The 18,632-nt window shown below is 46.8% G+C and overlaps 1 protein-coding gene across 2 annotated transcripts; it reads left to right on the forward strand.

Moving 5' to 3' along the window:
- The first annotated feature begins 3,396 nt into the window (after positions 1-3,396).
- LOC141923694 (C-type lectin domain family 6 member A-like) lies at positions 3,397-7,386 on the forward strand. Of its 2 annotated transcripts, XM_074825314.1 has the most exons (7): positions 3,397-3,754; positions 4,423-4,518; positions 4,738-4,830; positions 5,905-6,056; positions 6,272-6,402; positions 6,676-6,872; positions 7,154-7,386. In XM_074825314.1, exons 1-6 carry the CDS (start codon positions 3,703-3,705, stop codon positions 6,833-6,835), a joined length of 684 nt encoding a protein of 227 aa, XP_074681415.1. In that variant the 5' UTR covers positions 3,397-3,702; the 3' UTR covers positions 6,836-6,872; positions 7,154-7,386. The 2 variants fall into 2 exon arrangements, with proteins under 2 accessions (XP_074681415.1, XP_074681414.1); XM_074825313.1 differs by having other exon boundaries at positions 6,676-7,386.
- The last annotated feature ends 11,246 nt before the right edge of the window (positions 7,387-18,632 follow it).

Here is an 18,632-nt window from a genome sequence, read left to right on the forward strand (position 1 = left end):
TCCCCAGCTCTCTGCAACCTCCTTTCAGGGAGTTGTAGAGGGTGATGAGGTCTCCCCTCAGCCTCCTCTTCTCCAGACTAAACAACCCCAGTTCCCTCAGCCGCTCCTCGTACGACATGTGCTCCAGACCCTTCACCAGCTTCGTTGCCCTTCTCTGGACACGCTCGAGTCATTCAATGTCCTTTTTGTAGTGAGGGGCCCAAAACTGAACACAGGAATCGAGGTGCGGCCTCACCAGTGCCAAGTACAGGGGTAAGATCACTTCCCTGTCCCTGCTGGCCATGCTATTGCTGATACAAGCCAGGATGCCATTGGCCTTCTTGGCCACCTGGGCACACTGCTGGCTCATGTTCAGGAGGTCACTGACTATCTCCTTCTGGAATGTGGGGGGGTCTTTCTCCCAGTCTCTGTCTTCTGGCTGAGGAGGCTGGATTCCCTCCGTATAACTAGTCTTGTTATTAAAGACTGAGGCAAAGAAGGCATTAAGCACCTCAGCCTTTTCCTCATCACTTGTTACCATGTTTCCTCCTGCGTCTAGCAGGGGATGGAGGCTCTCCCTGGTCTTTCGTTTGCTGTTGACATACTTATAGAAACATTTCTTGTTGTCCTTGATTGCTGAAGCCAGATTAATTTCTAGCTGGGCTTTAGACCTCCTGATTTCCACCCTGCATAGCCTCACAGCATCTTTGTAGTCATTGTGAGTCGCTAGCCCCTTCTTCCAAAAGCTGTAAACTCTCCTTTTCTCCCTGAGTTGCAGCCAAAGCTCCCTGTTTAGGCAGGGTGGTCTTCTCTGCCACTGGCTACTCTTACTGCACCTGGGGACAGCCTGCTCCTGTGCCATTAAGACTTTCTTCTTAAAGGGTGTCCAGCCTTTCTGGACCCCTATACCCTTTAGGACCATCTCCCAAGGGATCCTGTCCAGCAGGTACCTAAACAAGACAAAGTCAGCCCTGTGGAAGTCCAGGATGTCAGTTCTCCTGCCCCCTCTCCTGGCCTCTCTAAGAATAGAGAACTCTATTATTTCATGATCACTGTGCCCTAGTCGGCCTCCAACCGGCGCATCATCCACCAGTCCTTCTCTGTTCACAAAGAGGAGGTCCAGCAGGGCACCTTCGCTGGTCGGTTCACTCATCAGCTGCGGCAGGAAGTTATCTGCCACACATTCCAGGAATCTCCGGGGCTGGTCCTGCTCTGCTGTGTTGTACTTTCAGCAGACGTCTGGGAAGTTAAAGTCTCCCCCAAGAACAAGGGCAAACGATCGTGAGATTTCTCCTAAGTGCCTATAGAATATTTCATCCACCTCTCTGTCCTGGGTGGGTGGCCTGTAGTAGACTCCTGCTACAACATCTGCCCTGTTGGCCTTCCCCCTGATTCTAACGCAAAGAAACTCCACCCTGTCTTCACTACACTTGTACTCAAAGCAATCATAACAGTCCCTAACATACAGCGCCACCCCACCACCTCTCCTTCCCTGTCTATCTCTCCTAAAGCGCTTGTAGCCGTCAGCTGGCACACTCCAGTCATGGGAGACATCCCACCATGTTTCTGTAATAGCCACAACATCATAATTTTCCTGTTTCATCATGGCTTCAAGCTCCTCCTGTTTGTTACCCATGCTGTGTTCATTGGTATACATGCACTTCAGATGGGCTGATGTTTTGCCCCCTTCCCCCTTCAAATCCAGTTTAAAGCTCTCTCAATGAGTCCAGCTAACTCCTGCCCCAATATCCTTTTCCCCCTCTGGGACAGCTGCATCCCATATGATGCCAAAAGGTCTGGCGTCCTGTATACTAACCCATGATTGAAAAATCTGAAGCCCTGACGGTAACACCAGTCCTGGAGCCACAAGTTCATCTGTTGAGTTCTCCTGTATTCTTCTTCATCCATCCCCGCAACTGAAGGGATGGAGGAGAACACAGTTTGTGCCCCCAACCCCTTAACCAGTTTCCCCAAGGTCCTGAAATCTCTCTTCATTGATTTAGGACTTCTCCTGGTAATATCGTCACTACCTACCTGAAAAACCAAGAGAGGGTAGTAGTCCTTGGGTCTCACTAGAGTGGGGAGTTTTGCCGTGAAGTCCTTCACCCGGGCCCCAGGGAGGCAGCAGACTTCCCTATGAAGCGGGTCTGGTCTGCATATTGGGCCTTCGACACCCCTCAGAATGGAGTCACCCACTACAATGACTCTTCTGGGATTCTATTTAGAACTGGTTTTAACACCTGGTCTAGAGCAACCCAGCCTCGTTGGATCTTGGTCTTCCCCCTTGTATGACTCATTTTCTTCATCCTTCTCTCCTTCATTCAAAAGTTTCAGAGACCTGTATCTATTGTGAAGGGGCACCACGGAAGGTGAGGGAGGTTGGGAGAGGATTTTCCTGCCTCCCTGGTATATTTTATAGCAGGTATATTTTATAGCAATAACAAATACAATGCATTCTCCTTTGGGGACATCTGTGGTGCAATTCAGTTCTGTTTGCCAGCATGACGGCTGGGAACTTTTATAAAAGTCACTGGAGAATCTCTCACTGCGCTGTGAGTCCAGTAGCTAGTGCCTCCTAGTAGCTCATACCTTCTACAACAATACCAGCAAGCACGGGTAGGGACCATCCTTCCAATGCAACAGAGCTGTTGGATGGTTCGACCCTGCCCGCAGCCTGTTGTGCACAAAGAAACATACTCAGAGGGTATTTTCTACATGCAATTTAGGCTTGTCCTCATTTGTAACCCGTTTTGTGCCCTGCTCTTTTAAGACTTCTACTGATATGCTTGTGCTTTGCGTTGACTACCCCATTCCGTCCTCAGTGCATCCACGCATGCCTCTTCACAGGGAGAAACTAGCTGATGGAACAGGGAAGAGCAAAGGCTGCGTACCCACCCCAGTCCATTCAGAGTGCAACGAGATCCAGTCAGGATTCTTTATCCTTAGGGGTATCCTTAGGGACACTTTAGCCTGTGGGGTTTTGAATCAAGTCACCTTGAAGAGCACCTGAAGCACCACGCATGTCTGTGCCTTTTGTAGTCGTGACCGAGTGAAACCTCATGATCTGTAATGCGCAGGGATTCTGGCACCATCCAGTGATCCCTGCCGGCCTCCAGCTCCATGATGACAGGTCATATGCAATCCCTCCAATCCAAGCTCCATCCTCTTTTCCTGAGCATGTAGTTACAAAGAGTGTTGACAAATTCTTTGTTGTGCTCTGGGGTGCTGGGCTCTGGCTTCACATGGGACTTGCCCGGACTGACTCACAGAGATGCTTTCCTGCCGTTTTTTGACTCCCTTTTGCAGGACACTGTGAGTGGGTTTAGCCCTGTGCTCGCAAATACCAACAGCGCAGGCATTTTCACACACATGCTCACTCACCAGGAAAGAACAAACACCAGTAAGGCCAGTAGTATGTCCTATGAAACTGATTGACACTGTGCAAAAGGCAGTTGTTAGGCCTTGAAGGATAGTACTCTGCATCTGTTTTCATTTGCCTCTGTGGATTTCCGTGTTGCAACAAACATCTTGTGAAATGTCCTGGCAGAGAAATGATGAAAATTCCCCCATCACCATGTGCTGTGGGGAACACCCAGGATACGGCTTTTTCCGAACACCAGGTTAGAGACCCTGAAGGCTCCTCAGCAGTGTGGGAGCTGCCCGAGTGCAGTGTCCTGTGCAGGAGAAAGACACTGGTAACGTGGACTCTTGGAGAAGAGGGATATGGCAGTAGAGATAATGAATCGCCGAGGGAGTGTCAGTCCTGGAACTGCAGGTAACCCCAAAGCCTTCCTTTCTGTCCTCCTGCAGAAGAAGGGGGAGGTGGGGTTAAATACAGAGCTGGGATAGACAATGGGCATGGTACGGTGGCTGGCCTCATACCAGGAGAAGGGGCTTGGGACAAGAGCAAAGCAACAGATGAGGGAACTGGGGAGTGCCTGGACTGGGAGAATGACCTTCTTCCCAGAGCCGGGGCAGTGAAAGTCCAGGCAGACTATGGTCTGCCATCCCCTTCAGTGAGTTCTTTCTGTAAGTGATGGGACTGAAGAGTGCTATCCTACTATCATTATCCAGGTGAAACTATCTGTATCAAGCTCAGCACAAGTCACTGCTCCTCTGTGCTGAGGAGAAAGGAGGTGCGATGGGACAAAGAAAGGAGGAGTGCAGTTTGGGAAGAGTACAGGCAGGGCTTGTGATTGATCGAAAGTGAAACCAAAGAGCAGCTTCAGGGCAGCCCCTGTGTTGCCCTACTCTGTGGGTCTGACCCACTGCTAATGACGGGTGGCAGGACCTGTTTACAGCAGGACCTGGTTACAGCATCTGTGGGTCTCCCCAGTCCTTGGAACAAGGGCACCAGCAGGTGGTTGGGGTACGGAGCCACCTGGGTGATCCTGCCCCTGACTCTGGCTTGAGGGATTCCCACTCTTGCCTTGTGTTTTTCAGCTCCAGCAGAAGAGAGAAGCTGCTCCTGGATGAAGCCCTGGGTCTTCCTTGTTTCTGCCCTTGCCATCAAAACTGCCTTTGTCACCATCTACCTTGGTGGGTTGCAGGGTCTCTTAATTCCCCTGGGATGAAGGGAGCACCTGACTGCCTTTGGTCAGATGGAGGGACAATATCCTACTCTCTCTGACAGCAGGCAAATGCCTTTTGTCAAAACAGCTGTTCTGCTTCCCCTCTTCTGCCTCTGCCCTCTTAGTCAGGGAGTAGGGTCCCTTCCACAGTTAAGTAACACTTTCTTTCTCTTTCCCCTCTACCCAGTTATTTTCCTTCATGGAAGCTATGGCCAGTACAAGACTCTGCTCCAGAACGCTACAGAGTGGTGCTGCGTCCCCAGCGTATCTGCAGGCAAAAGTAAGTGATGCTAAGAGCCTCATAAGCAGCACTAAGAACCTTACCAAAATTTACTCCGGTGTCAGTCAGCCTTCGAGTTTGGGAATGTGATTGCCAGCCAGAGCTGGATTGTTTTAAGGAAGGAAGTTGGAAAACTGAGGAAAGAAAATTATACATTGCACAATTTTACTTAGGACACCATGAAACTATGTTCTGGGCCAGGCCAGTGCAATGGAAGAGGGTGGATTGTTCCAGACCTATCTTGGACCACCCTTCCTGCTCTTCCCCTCTCACTGGCCCTCACACAACCCCTCAACTGCTAGTCCAGTTTACTAATCTTATTGAAAGTTTTTCATCCTTTTGTAAGGGCTGGTTCAATCCAGCTCCACTCCCTGTGCTGGCTCACTGCCTGTTCACACAAGCATCACGGTCAGTGTGAGGGTCAGAGGTAGGAGTGGTAGAAGGATGTTGTCATGTAGTTTAGAGTAGCTGGAGAGCTGGGCTGCAATCACACATGAAGTGATGGCAATGGCAAGTGCTAGAATTCCTGCAGTGCAAATTCCCAAACTCAGCTCAGAGATCTGTTGTCATGTAGCCTTTGAGAGAATGTATCTATGGGGTTTTTTTTATCCATCATGTGACTTTCAGGCTATAAGGCAGATCTCTGGGAAAACCTGGCTAGTGTAAGGAACTGCCTGTGGTGGCAGCAAGGCTGTCAGATGGACATGTCTGTCAGTCTGCATGAGCTGAGAGCTAAACACTTGGACAACACTTCTCTGACGGAAGCGTTCCCAGAGGAGCGTGAGCCATCTTGCTTTCTCGGGAAGGGTAAGGCAGAAACTGTGTCTCTTGCCAAGCAGAAGTTGCATGGACATGGCAGAACAGAGAGAGAAAGGGAAAGGCACTTCAGGCAGGGGCCTTGTGACAGGAGCCTGTCAGGCTGTCGACAGCTTTACTTGCGGAGCATGGAAGAGAGCATTTGCCTCTGTCCAGATTACAAGTGTGGTTCAGACCCCTTCCCTAACACCTACCTTGTATTCACAGAGATGAAGGACAGCACATCTTGTTCAAAAGCAGGATTTTTTCCCCCCACAGAGGAGGGCTGGATGTGCTGCCCGAAGGGCTGGAAACGCTTTCAAAAAAGCTGCTATTATATCTCAGATTATAAGATGTCCTGGGCTGAGAGTGTGCAGAACTGCACTGGGATGGGCTCCCATCTGGTGGTGATCAACAGCAAAGCAGAGCAGGTAGGTGCATGGCTGAGAGAGGGGCACAGCGGCCAGAGACACAGTGCCAGGCCCTGGAGGGGACTCAGAGCCCTCCTTGTCCTGCAAGGGAGGGGAATGTCCTTTCTGTGTCCCTGCAGCATCCACTTCCCTCTGCCACCAGCCCCACCCCATGGGGACTCTTGATGCCTCTCTCTGCTCAGTCCTGCACCTCATGGGCATTGTGCTTTTTCTAGGAGTTCCTCTTCAACTTGGCAAAAGGAGTATTTACTAACGACTATGAAACAAAATACTACATAGGCTTATCTGCTTACAAAAATGGGCAATGGCAGTGGGTGGATCAGACTCCATATAAGAAGGCAGACACGTGAGTATACCGGGGGAGAGAAGAAGGTCCTGTAATTCACACCCCTCAGTCCAGGTGACTAATACGCTGTGTAAAGTAGGTATGTGTCAGAGTGGGATTTCTGTCTCAAAATGCCCTATAAGTCAGAAAACTTGACTAGTTTTCTAGTTAAAACTATGATTCTAGATCTGTCACAGTAACCTTTCCCTTTCTCTTCCACAACTGTTTGAGGTGACTTCACCCCCACTGTCATGCATGCCAATGCATTCCCAATAGAGGAACTCTCTTTTACAGGTTCTGGAAACCCGGGGAACCCAATTTACTCTTTGCAGAAAGATGTGCTGCAATTCATGTCAAGGGAAACACAGACCCCAACACTTACAGTAATTGGAATAACATCCTTTGCTTCACAAGTTGCTATCGAATTTGTGAACTGGCAGTCAAATTTGTCTAAGGAAGGAAACTCCACTTTGGATGAAGGACATGAAGGAGTATCCTTGAGAAAGAGCAGCTCATGAAAGAACTGATGAAAAGCTGGCCTGAGCTCTCACAAATGCTTTATCTTGTGATGTAGGATGAGCAAGCCTGCCACAGAATCCCAGCTCTGAAGGACCTCAGTTCCCAGCCTGTGCCCCTGCATCTCTTTCCAAGCTGGAGTTCAGTCCTGGATGAAATCGCTCAAGCTAATGTCAAGGACCTACTGTGCCCCTTTTCACTCTCCTCCTTCACAGATGCCCTGATCCTCCAGTATTTTCCTTGACTCCTTGTCCAGTCAATATCTCAATGATGTGAAAAAGGCCCTCTCTGTTTCATGAAAGGGTACTGGTCCTACAAATCACTGGAGCAGAATTTGAAAGAAGAGCATTCAGTGGAGTGTACTTGACTAACCACTGAAGGGAACAATTATTCATGGCTTATCTTTAATGTTTCCTTCTTCCTTCAGCGTATTCTGTGTTGATAAGATAACAAAAAAAAAAAAAAATCAATAAATGTTAATTTGCTCTTTGCATGAGGCTGTCTTCTGAGTGACAAGTCCCGGCGCCCCGCCAACCCAGCCTCCCTGCATGGAGGTTTTAATTTTTCAGAGTGTTTGGCACCTGCAGGTGAGAATTTTACTGTGAGTGTGCTGGGCTGGCCAGGAGCAGAAACAACCTAGTGTTCACCTGTAGAACATGTGAAAAAGGCTCTGAATCAGGTGTGAGGGAAGCAACAAAGCAGGCTGTGTAGTAGTCAGCTATTTGCCCAGGATATAGCAGAAAGGAGATAGATTTTGGAGATCCTGCTGAGACATGTGGCAGGATTAAGCATGACAATGAAGCAGGGAGAAAGCAATCAAATATCACATGAAGGACAAAAGCCAGAGTCTCCTCAGGCACTGTTGCTCCTTGCCTCATCCAGGCCCCGTCAGCCACTGTGGCTGAGCTGCGGGCTCCTGGCCACTCTCTTGTCTCCCCTGAGGTTCACTGATTTGGGAAACCCCACTGTGCACCACGCTAGAGTGCTCTGCTGTGGGACGTGCCAGCACCAGAGCTGCTTACCTCAGTGACCGCAAAAGCCTTCCTCCTAATGTATTCCTCTTTGATATGGATTTATCTGAAAGAGGTACCTTTCTCCAACATATGAGAAACAGGCGTCATGTCTCAAGTCTGTCTTGATTCAGGAGGCAGCAGATGTCATAGCAAGAGGCAGAGGTAAAGAGAAACAGTCAGGTAGAGCACTTCTGGGAAGCTTCAGAAGGACAATCCCTGCATATTGAACCAGGAGGTTGGGTGGAAAGGACAAAAAGTTTATCAGCATAGTTCATGATGACATCCGCAGTCTTTGTTTTCAGGTGGACATCCTGGCCACATCCCAACTGCCCATCAGAACAAGACCTGGATGCTCACCACTCCTTGGCACGTTAACTTTTCCTTTGGAAAAGAACTCAGGTCTGAGGATAGGGAAAGAGCCACAGTGACATTCACTTCTGAGGATACATACACTGAAGACATGGTCTGACTGCAGCAAAAAAAATTCTGTCATGGTTCAAACTTGAGCTAGCTTCTGGTTTTCCTGAAGAAACCCTCTGAAGCCCAGTCTTTGAGATGCTCTCTTCAGCTGGAAAAACATCAGAAGAGCCATACTGGAAGGACAGACTGGGAATACACCTCATTCCCCTGCATATTGTTTCTTTTTGCAGAGGAACATACAGCCAGTTCTCCCTACTCTTTCATTCCTACTCTGCAAGTCTTAGAAATTTCCTAGTGGGAATCTTGTTGGGGAGGAGGCGGTGGTGTACCCTGCTGGTTTTGTCCCACCTGCTCAGATAGCAGCCCAGGTAGAAAGGGAGGTTGATTTCCTTTTTGCTGCTGACAAGCACTATGTCCATTGATGGCATCATCAGCAAAAGAGGGAAAGAAAACGCCAGACATTACTGGGGAGAGAGAGAGAAGAAACAGTGGGAAAGAAACAACATTGCATTCTCTTTACAGAAAATGCCTCTTAAAAATGTGTGTCCTGTGTGAGCTGGTGCAGGTATTAAAGCAGACATTAATTGTGTCCATGGGTGGCATTAGGCAAGAGAAGGCAAGACTGGTGCAGGTACCAACATTTAGCTTGTAGGATCACATGGGAAGAGGAGTGGTGGTGTGGGGTCTATCACAGTAGCAGTGTATTCACCCTCTTAAAAAAATTCCCTATTGCCTTGGAGAGCACTGGGACATGCTGGCTTACCTTCCTTCTCCCTTGCTTAGAGGAGTGACACCAAAACCTCTGCGAGATCCCAGCAGTTAGTACTGACATCAGCTGGGCAGTGGGCATGTAAAGCAGTCAGTGTTCATCATTCTCTGGTCAGACTTATTAATTACACCTGTACAGTCCATGCTGCTCTCTTTATGTTTAGTTCTGACAGCTGATTCTTCTTTATAGGATACACCTGACTGTCTCTAATAAATGATGACCCTTGCCAAGCCAAGTGAAGAAATAAAGTGAAATATACATGTTTTTCATGACAGCCACTGTCTTTCTCTTATTGACTTTTCTATAAAAATTTCCTCCACAGGTCTCTGATCTTCTTTTTGACAAAGCAGAGATTTTTCCCCCCTATTCTTTCTCACATTTCCTCTTTTATCCCACCTCAAATTCTTCCATGTTCCCTTACTTCTCTTACATTTATTCCTCTACTACTTTATGTTTCTTTGCAATCCTGCTGTCTCTCATTCTGTTTCCCTCTTTATTCCTTTTTTTTTTTCTTTTAAATTTGATTTCCTTTTAACTTTTCTTGCTAGACCACAGGTGAAGAGCATACAATCTTGTTTTGGGAAATAAAAGAGAGAAATTGAATTTAAATGAGTTCTGACACTGGAAACACACTTGTTCTGGCTTTTAAAAGTTTATAACAAAGAGGAAATGGGAGATTATTGAATATGTGAAACTTGCTATTGCTAGATATACTGATAATGAGAAGTAACACTCAACCAAAAACTTTATTCTGCAGTGATTTGCTTTGATGGTACATGGGATTTAATAATTTTTCCTTTTCTCCAATTCACTCTTATAGCTCTTAGAGGCCTGGATAAGTTCCCACAGAATCAGTTACTAGATATAGCCTTAACAGAAGTAACAAGGCAGTTCCTACCCCAAAGAGCTTGCAGTCTAAATGCAACAGAAAAAGTAAAGGAGAAGAAAAATAACAGACAAATGAACTGAAACTGCTATTTCTGAGCTGTAAATTAGAGTGGCATAAGGGAACCACTCTTCTGTAAAAGAGTTTCATTAGGTAGGATGAGATTCCTACTGAACTGAATTTGCTACGCCAGGCATCGTGATTGGTACCATCCTGCAGTACGTTACTAAAAGTAACCAGCACTCTGATAAATCACCCTCCTGAGCCACTGATGCTTTCTGAGCACGTTCCAGGTCAGGGAATAGGATCTCCACACAATGCTGGGTAGCAGTGCCCAGCTGGAGGCCTGTCTGTTTTGACGCCCTTGTGTCTGTTTTTGCTGTGCAAAAGAGTTCTTACTCTTGCCCTTCCAGTATGGCTCTTCTGATGTTTTTCCAGCTGAAGAGTGCATCCCTACTGGTTCCTTTCTTGGTAGCTTGAATTGAGTAGTGAGTTGATTTGGAACCTCCCACTGGCTGTAAAAATCCTTCTTGTAGAGTAGGTGTGTGAGCTCACTTGTGGCAGGCTGGCCGTGTTTGCTGTTCAACTTAATGGTTCTTCAGCTAAAGTCAGGATTGGATGAGCTAATACGGATGTTATCATGACAGGGGACTGACCACACTGCCTGGGAATTACTGGGGATTTCTGCTACATGGAATGTTTGCATATGTTCCTTATCTTGAAAGGTTCACCATCTGGTACAAAGTAGGACTAGACTAGTAAAAGCTTTAAGTTCCAATGTTTGCATTGCAACCAAAGAAGATGGGTGGAGGAGAGAGCCAAGGGGCAGTATACTGTTGATGCACTTACAAGTTCTTGCAGGGGCATTGTTATAACTCTGGTTGTAATATTGGTTTAAGAGTTTCCTATTTCCACCCTGGCATCTCATTCCCACCTCTGCTGTGCGGTTATCTGCCCCATTTTCAAAGCTGCTTCACATCACCAGGTTACTCCAAAGCAGTCTCACCTGCTCAGCAGAAATTTTGGTTATTCTGCTCAGAAAGGTACACCTATCCCACACAGAAATGTGCACAGCAATTACAAGTTTGCATGGTCAGGTCTTGCATGACTACACCTGCAGCAGACACATATGCCTTGGAGGGTTTCAGTGTGTGCAGTGCCTGTGGATCAGCTGCCCACAGGGTTAGGCTGGCTGAGAGACACTGTGAGACCTTTTGCATGTGGCAAACAGAGACACAGTTTGAGCTGGCTTAAAGGAAGGAAGGCTGGACAAAGCTCCTGAGTAGAGGCTATGAGGTAGGCCTTTGCTTCCCTGTTGACACTTTTCAGATTCATTATAAGATACTAGAAACTACCACTGTCCCCAGCTGGAAACAGCTACATCTCCACTGGGTCCAAAGCAATTAACAGTTAGAAGTTTGGCCCTTCATTGCCTGAAAGCTGGATCTTTGCTGTCACAGAAAGTTTGCAGACAAGAGGAGCTGCTTCCTCATTCCTGTTTGGACAAACCTGTTGGATCCACAGCATTCACACAGAAGCTGCAAAGTTTACCAGTGTTCATCTCATTTGTCCTGGATCACTTCTCAGGAAAACCTGTGACCAAGCAACCTCTTCCAGAACATAAGAAGTCTTTACACAGTAAGCCACCCTACACTGCTACATCTTAAATGTTTGAAATTTGCTTAAAGAATCAAATTTGTTTCTTGATTTCAAGCTGGTGAGCAAGGCCACCTGAGCCTCTCCACTTTTGGTATAATAAGAGCCATGATTCACGGTTTCCCCAAGTCCTCTCTCATCACATCCCCTCAAGAGACCCAGAGTGGTCTCTTGCTGTAGGTCCACATCCAGGAGACCCAACAAATCCTTCACAGGTGTTTTCCTGGAGTGCCACAAATGTGACAGGCTCTCAAGCAAAAGCAGGCAATTCCTGTTTCCATTCTGGTATGTTAATACTTTCACGAACACAAGAAATCCTCCCTGTCTATATGATTAAGTACCTCCAGGTACCAGCCTCTGCAAGAGGGAAATGCCCTTGCATCAGAAGGGAATTATTATGAACATGATACTGCAAAGCTGGAGCCTGAGCTGGAGGACTGGGAAGTCTCAGAATCACACAGAAAGGTTTCTCTTTGCCCTAAGAGGAGTTTCTCACAACAGTTTTTGCTGTTACAGCAGAAAGACTTCATTCCAAGTAAGGAGAATGATCTTTTTCACACATGCATCAGCACCCAGCTGCACGCACACGTGCCTGACATCATCTTCAGCCCCGCTTATCTCTGATGTAGTCTGACAAATGGTTTCTATCATAGAGCATACACACATTACAATGTGGTGTGCCCAGTGGCTTTAGTCTTCTGCCTTGTCCACACCGAGACTGTTGCAGAAGTTTACTTCTTTGCTGCCTGTGACAAGTACTTAGAGCCAAACAGAAAAGGAAATCCTGCTAAAACATAAAATTAATTTTTCACTAGAGGCAGGACTTGAGCAGACAAGAGTCTTTGTGGGTTGATTGTGGGACTGAGGGTGGAGGCAGCCCAAACAGAGAAGGTCCAACTCGGGAGCAAGGTGGGAGGTGTAGGATCTCTCCAGAATTGCTGAGCTCTGTAGTTACCTTCTCAGCACCTGTACAGATCGAGTGAGAGCCCATCCCATTGCAGTTCCTATTGCTGGGACATTGTATCAGACAATATGCAGGATTAACTAACTGACTTGAAGATCTCTCCAGCCCATGGGAAAGCAGATCCTGACTCTCCCTGTGTGTGGCAGACAAGCACAGAGGAAGCACTAATGATTTCCATGCAATATCCCACAGTCCCTGGGAACCATATAGGATCATTTCCTCCCTATGTCTAAGGATTTGCCATCTTGTGTTTAGGCCTTTGCTGAGACTGGGATAAAATATGGGTTATGAGAAGACCTCCCTAATACATTTAGCAGCTCTAGCTACATCAGCAAGCTGATTATTGAGGATCTAACCACTCATGGAAATCTGCGCCTGGAGAAAAATAGTAGTATCTCAGTGTCATCAGAATCACCTTTGTCACTATTTCTCCACTCCCTGACTTGAAAAGAAGTCTGTTGCTTTCCTTTGTCCCTGTGTTCTACCTCATAATAGACTCTCCCTCTGTTTTTAAGAATAACAATTTTGAGTGGGGACAATTGGGGGCAAGTTAACCATCTGACTCACAGAAGAGGTGATCTACATCATTCCTGGTAAGCAATTTTTGCCACCACATATCTTACAGACACAGTCTTCTGTTCTAAGGTACTGCAGCAAAGCTTTGTGCTCTTTGCAGTTTGATGTCCATCCAGAAGATATGGAAGAGGACAAGGAGAAGAAAAGTAAAAGGGAAAAAAACTTATTTTCTGTTAACTTTTGTAGTTAACCCAATCTCCTCTGACAATGTTACATACAAAAGTGCTATTGGTCACTTCCCTCAAGAGGACCCTTGCTGGTTCATCTTCCCTTCTTTCCATGCTGGGTGTTGGGAAGCTATTCTACTGCATGACACCGTTCACGTAGCCAAAGAAGAAAGGGAGACTGAGAGGAGTATGGGTCAGGTGAGGATGAGCATGCTGTGGCACAGATTAATGTTGTACTTTCCCCCCTGCCTGAAGAGTAGCTGATGTGGAGGCCATAGAGTGTGACTGCACCCCAGACCCGAAACATGAGTCATTTCCGAAATTGTGAGACTGTTTTGCAGTTCTGAAAAGCAAGAAGTGGTGGCTTCCTGTTGCCAGAGTGCTGCTGGTTTTGCTCCTGGAGTGCTGAGGTTTCCACCCATCCCTCCACAGCTACTGAACTCACCAAAAATTTATTAAAGCAAATGAAAGTGGTGGATGAAAACTGTGCAAGTAACAAACACTGTCACACCTGTTAATGGGAGCGTATCTCCCCGATTTAGGTAGTTCCAAACAATTAAGTTATTGATGACTTGTAGCCACATGAGAACAAGCAACTGCGTTTCCTGCACAAACATTCAAGTACCATACAACAAAACAAACATAACTCCATGAGGGAGGCTCTGTCTGTGCCAAAACAGTGCCTGTACTGTTGTTGCAACCCCATTCTGCCCAAATGCCTACTCATGTCTGTGAACAAAACCAGCAGTTTGGGCAGTTCTGGCAGGAAGCAGGCAGAGAGGCACAGCATATATTGCTTCAACAAGGCACCCTGTGCAGTTCTAGCTCACCTGCAAGGCAACCACAGAGCTGCCACTGCCATTTATTTTTCTTCTGGCACAGCCATATGGGTAGCAGGAGAATATTCCATATTTCAGCTAAGCATGTGGGTTGAGTGGTGGTAGAACACTGCTGACTCCATGCAGGTGCAACACTGCTGGTGTGTTGTAGAGCACAGGGGAGCTAGATCTTCAGCCATCCTGGTGGTGTCCCAGGACAGCTGCATTATTAATGCCCATCTACCAAAGTAGTACAGAGCTGAGGTGCTAACCTGCTGCTGTGGTTCCCTTTAGGATCTCCTAGACAGACTCAAGGTAAGTGGGAAGTTTCTTAAAAGTGGTCTTTGGATCAGAAAAGGTTGGATATTCTCTTTTGGGCCACCTCTGCCCCAGTGTACAATTCTCTGCTCTAGGGAACTGAGACCCCCATCTGCCAACCCAATACATTATCTAGGCAGGTTTGCTCTTTGCCAGGCACTTGCATTCATGATGTTGTGGAAAGACTGCCAACACTTGTCCAGCCCTCAGACTATTACTCGCTGCTGCACCTCCATGTGAGCCACAATGATACTGCCAAGGGAGACCTGGAGCATGGCTCAGAGGCCAAGGGGCAGTGATGTTCTCCTTGATCCTGCCAGTGAGGGGGAAGGGCTTGAGGAGGAATGGATGGATCCTGGGGGTCAACAACTAGTTGTGCAGCTGGTATCAGTGTTTTGCACCAAGAAATGCTGTTTCATTATAATCTCAGTAAGAAAGGCACCCAGACTCTGTAAAGTACCAGCTAAAATACTATTTATCAGAGATCACACTATAAAGAAAGAGTGGATAATACAGATAATCTTATGTCCCTTCGGATGGTGGAACCCCTGATTTGTGCAGTACTGAATGGTCCTATGATCAGGTCACAGGACACCGAGAAGATCCCATCTTTGCAAGAGTTACCTCATTTTGCTCCTCTGAACTCTCATCGGATTTTATTACAAGGAAAACAATTCTATTCATCATTTCTTCTGTCCAACAAAAGGATATTGACATGGGTACTTCCTGTTGCAGCCTTAGGTAAAGACGAGTATACATGGTGTAATTGCTGGTACTGAGTGGGAGTTGCCTGCAGGCTCCTATTACAAGCAACCAGCTAAGTTTATCCTGTGGACAAAGGATATGGGCAGCACAACACAGCCTGAAGGCCACACTGCACACACATCACAGAGCAGCACAAGACAGACCTGCTCCTACTCAGGTTAACTGTCATGTGGATCACTCACTGCACAATGGTCTTCTGGTCAGGATCACTACCGTTGGCAAAAGGGTTTTGGTTTCCAGGACCATGGGACCCTCTTTGAGGATCGACAACTGCTTGGAAGAGATGCTTTGAAGAGATGGCATCCACCTGATTAAGTGGGGCAAAACCATATTTGCCAACAGGCTGGCCAAGCTGGTAAGAAGAGGGTGGTGATCAGTGGGCCCAGAGAGTGGCAATCAGTAACACAAAGCCTAGTTGGAGGCCAGTAACTGTCAGTGTACCCCAGGGGTCTAAACTGGATCCAGTCCCATTTAACAACTTCACTAGTAGCTTGGATGATGGAACAGAGTGTACCCTCAGAAAATCTGATGATGATACAAAACTGGGAGGAGTGGTTGATACACCAGAGGGTCATGTTCCATCCAGAGGGACCTCGATAGGCTGGAGAAATGGGCTGACAGGAACCTCATGAAATTCAACAAGGGGAAGAGCAAAGCCCTGTGCTTGGTCAGGAACAGCCCCATGCACCAGTACATGCTGGGGGTCACTTAGCTGGAAAGCAGCTTGGCAGAAAAGGACCTGGGGTCCTAGTGGACACCAACTTGAACATGAGCCAATGATGTGCTCTTGCTGCACAGAATGCTGATGGTATCCTGGGATACATTGGAGGAGTAGTGTCAGCAGGCCAAGGGAGGTGATCCTTCCCCTCTACTCAGCACTGGTGAAGCCACACCTGTAGTATTGTGTCCAGTTCTGGGCTCCTCAGTACACGAGAGATATGGACATAGTGGAGAGTGTCCAACAAAGGGTCACTAAGATGATGAAGGAACTGGACCATCTCTCCTACAAGGTAAAGCTGAGAGAGGTGGAACTGTTCAGCCTGGAAAAAGAGAAGACGTGGGAGGATCTTATCTATGTGTATAAATACCTGAAGGGATGGTGGAAAGAAGACAGATCCAGGCTCTTTTCAGTGTTGCCCAGTAACAGGAGGCAATGGGCACAAACTGAGAAACAGGAGGCTTACCCTGAATATCAGGAAACACCTTTTTATTGTGAGGGTGGCCAAGCACTTTTACAGGTTGCCCTGAGAAGTTGTGGAGTCTCCATCCTTGGAGATATTCAAAAGCCATCTGGACATGATCCTGGGCAACTGGCCCTGGCTGAGCAGGGGTTTGAATAAGGTGGCCTCCAGAGATCCTTTCCAACTTCAACCATTCTATGATTCTGTGGAGAATCCTCACAGCAAGGAGGAGAGAAGCTCCTGTGAGGTGGGGTCTCTGGGAGTTAGAGGCGAGAGGGAAGATAAAACTCAGGAAGGAGGGGAACCACTGGAAAGCACTGAAGATGTGGAGCCAGTTGAAGTCTACTGGAAGGCAGAGTCCCACTGATCAGCAGTGTGTGAACATAGCATGTGAGTTGCTGAGAGTGGGGGTCCACTAGCAGTAATGGGGTGGATATACACATGTATGTGCTGTATTAGGTTGGATCCAAGAAGACATGAGACCTTTCATGGCACCAGTGTTTGTAAAACATGAGCAGAGAGGCTGCAGTGAGATGCCCTCAGCCTTAAATAGCACTGCTCTTTCTCACCTCTTGCTGCTGTCACAGCTTTCCTGTTTATTCACTACTTTGCAGAAACTAGGGTTCATTGCGAAAATAATAACCCATGATAAATGGGCTGATTCATTTCAGGAGATTACACTCACTGATGGGTTCCTCACAAAAGTGAGATCTTCTATAACAGTAGCTGTTTGTACTTGGTGGGCAGTTTCAGGCCTAAGCTGGCAAACTCCAAACCAATAGTTCATGTCCTCACCACCACTCAGAGGCACTACAGCAGTGCAGTATACCCAGGGAAGAAGTCTGCAGCTCTTAGGAGACCCAAGCAGAGGCAGAACACTGCAGTATGTCTTCTCAGCCTTGGCTACTGCAAGCACACCAAGCACTATGCTCCAGACCCTACACTGGCTTTCATAAAAGAAGCAACTGACTTCTAGGCCTTGGTTCTTAAGATACCCCATGCTTAGAGGACCTGAAAGATCAGATAAAGCTGTGGGCTCATGGCCGTGATCAACAATGCATTCCTGAGATAGGAAACAGCTCTCAGGAGCCTGTCCCAGACTGTCAGACAGATTCTCTGAGTCATCATGAATCTTCTGCCCAGGGTGGAAAGCACAATTCCTTACCTTCCTTCCCCCTTTTAATGTAAAGAAGCAGTAACAAGTACCTACCCATGCCTGAAGACACGACGGTGTGCTACTATTTTAAAATAAAATGCCATACTACTCAGACTCCTTCCCAGGGGAGAAGCCAGGGAAACAGGCACTGAGCAGATGTCTTTTATGTTGATAATGCCAAGTTGGGGAAACCTGAAGATCTTCCCTAGCTCCAGGCCAGCATCTGAGAGCACAGGCAGATCCCTGACTATATCTTGTAGATGGGATTCCATGCAGTTACTGCTGTTGGAGATATCTGAGGTAGGTTTCATCCTCATTTCTGGAGTTTAGCCCTCCAATGCATTCATACAGAATAATCACAGAACATCTCCCAGGCTTTAATTTTTCAAGGCTTAAGCAAACTGTGTTTATTAAAACCAGTCTTAAGGCTGGTTCCTCACTCCCCCTCCCCACTATGTTCTGCATTTATTTCAGTTTCTCTATATCATAAGCTATCCAGTGACCCACTAATATGCCCATGTTTTTTCCTCTTTGCCGTTTCCCATTAATAAGCTATTATCCTAGAAAAGAAACTCTCAAGGAGTTCAAAATGGTTCTGCACTTTAAAATGTCATCCTATTTTCCATACTATAGTCTTCAGTGACATCTGATTATTTTCAGATAACATTCATCCACTCTGTACCAACAATGTATTTGTAGCATGAGATCATGATGAAAATGCTAAATGAAATTTGTGCTATTTATTCTTCATGCTCTGCTGGTACATTATGAAGGAAACATTTCTAACACCTTGGATATAACCACTGAATCCCAGATATGTTAACAGTATGTTATCATATTGTGTATGGTGTACAAACTGATAGGAACAATCAAAAAGCCTTTTTTAAAGACACCACAAAACACTGGAGGCAAAAAGAGGTTCTACAGAAACGTCAACTATCAATGTTAAAAGTACCAAATTTGGAAGAATATCCTCTACCATAGAAAAGGGAGCAAGTTCCATTTTCTGGGATATTTAAAACTAGCTTTGTGGAAGTTTTTCAGAC

Source organism: Strix aluco, chromosome 5, assembly GCF_031877795.1.
Source record: "Strix aluco isolate bStrAlu1 chromosome 5, bStrAlu1.hap1, whole genome shotgun sequence".
Lineage (NCBI taxonomy): Eukaryota > Metazoa > Chordata > Aves > Strigiformes > Strigidae > Strix > Strix aluco.

Coding starts and splice junctions, on each gene's coding strand:
- LOC141923694 (XM_074825313.1), top strand. CDS start 3,703: ATGGCAGTAGAGATAATGAATCGCCGAGGGAGTGTCAGTCCTGGAACT. Junction 4,831..5,904: donor CAGCGTATCTGCAGGCAAAA/GTAAGTGATGCT, acceptor TTCCCCCCACAG/AGGAGGGCTGGATGTGCTGC. Junction 6,403..6,675: donor CCATATAAGAAGGCAGACAC/GTGAGTATACCG, acceptor TCTCTTTTACAG/GTTCTGGAAACCCGGGGAAC.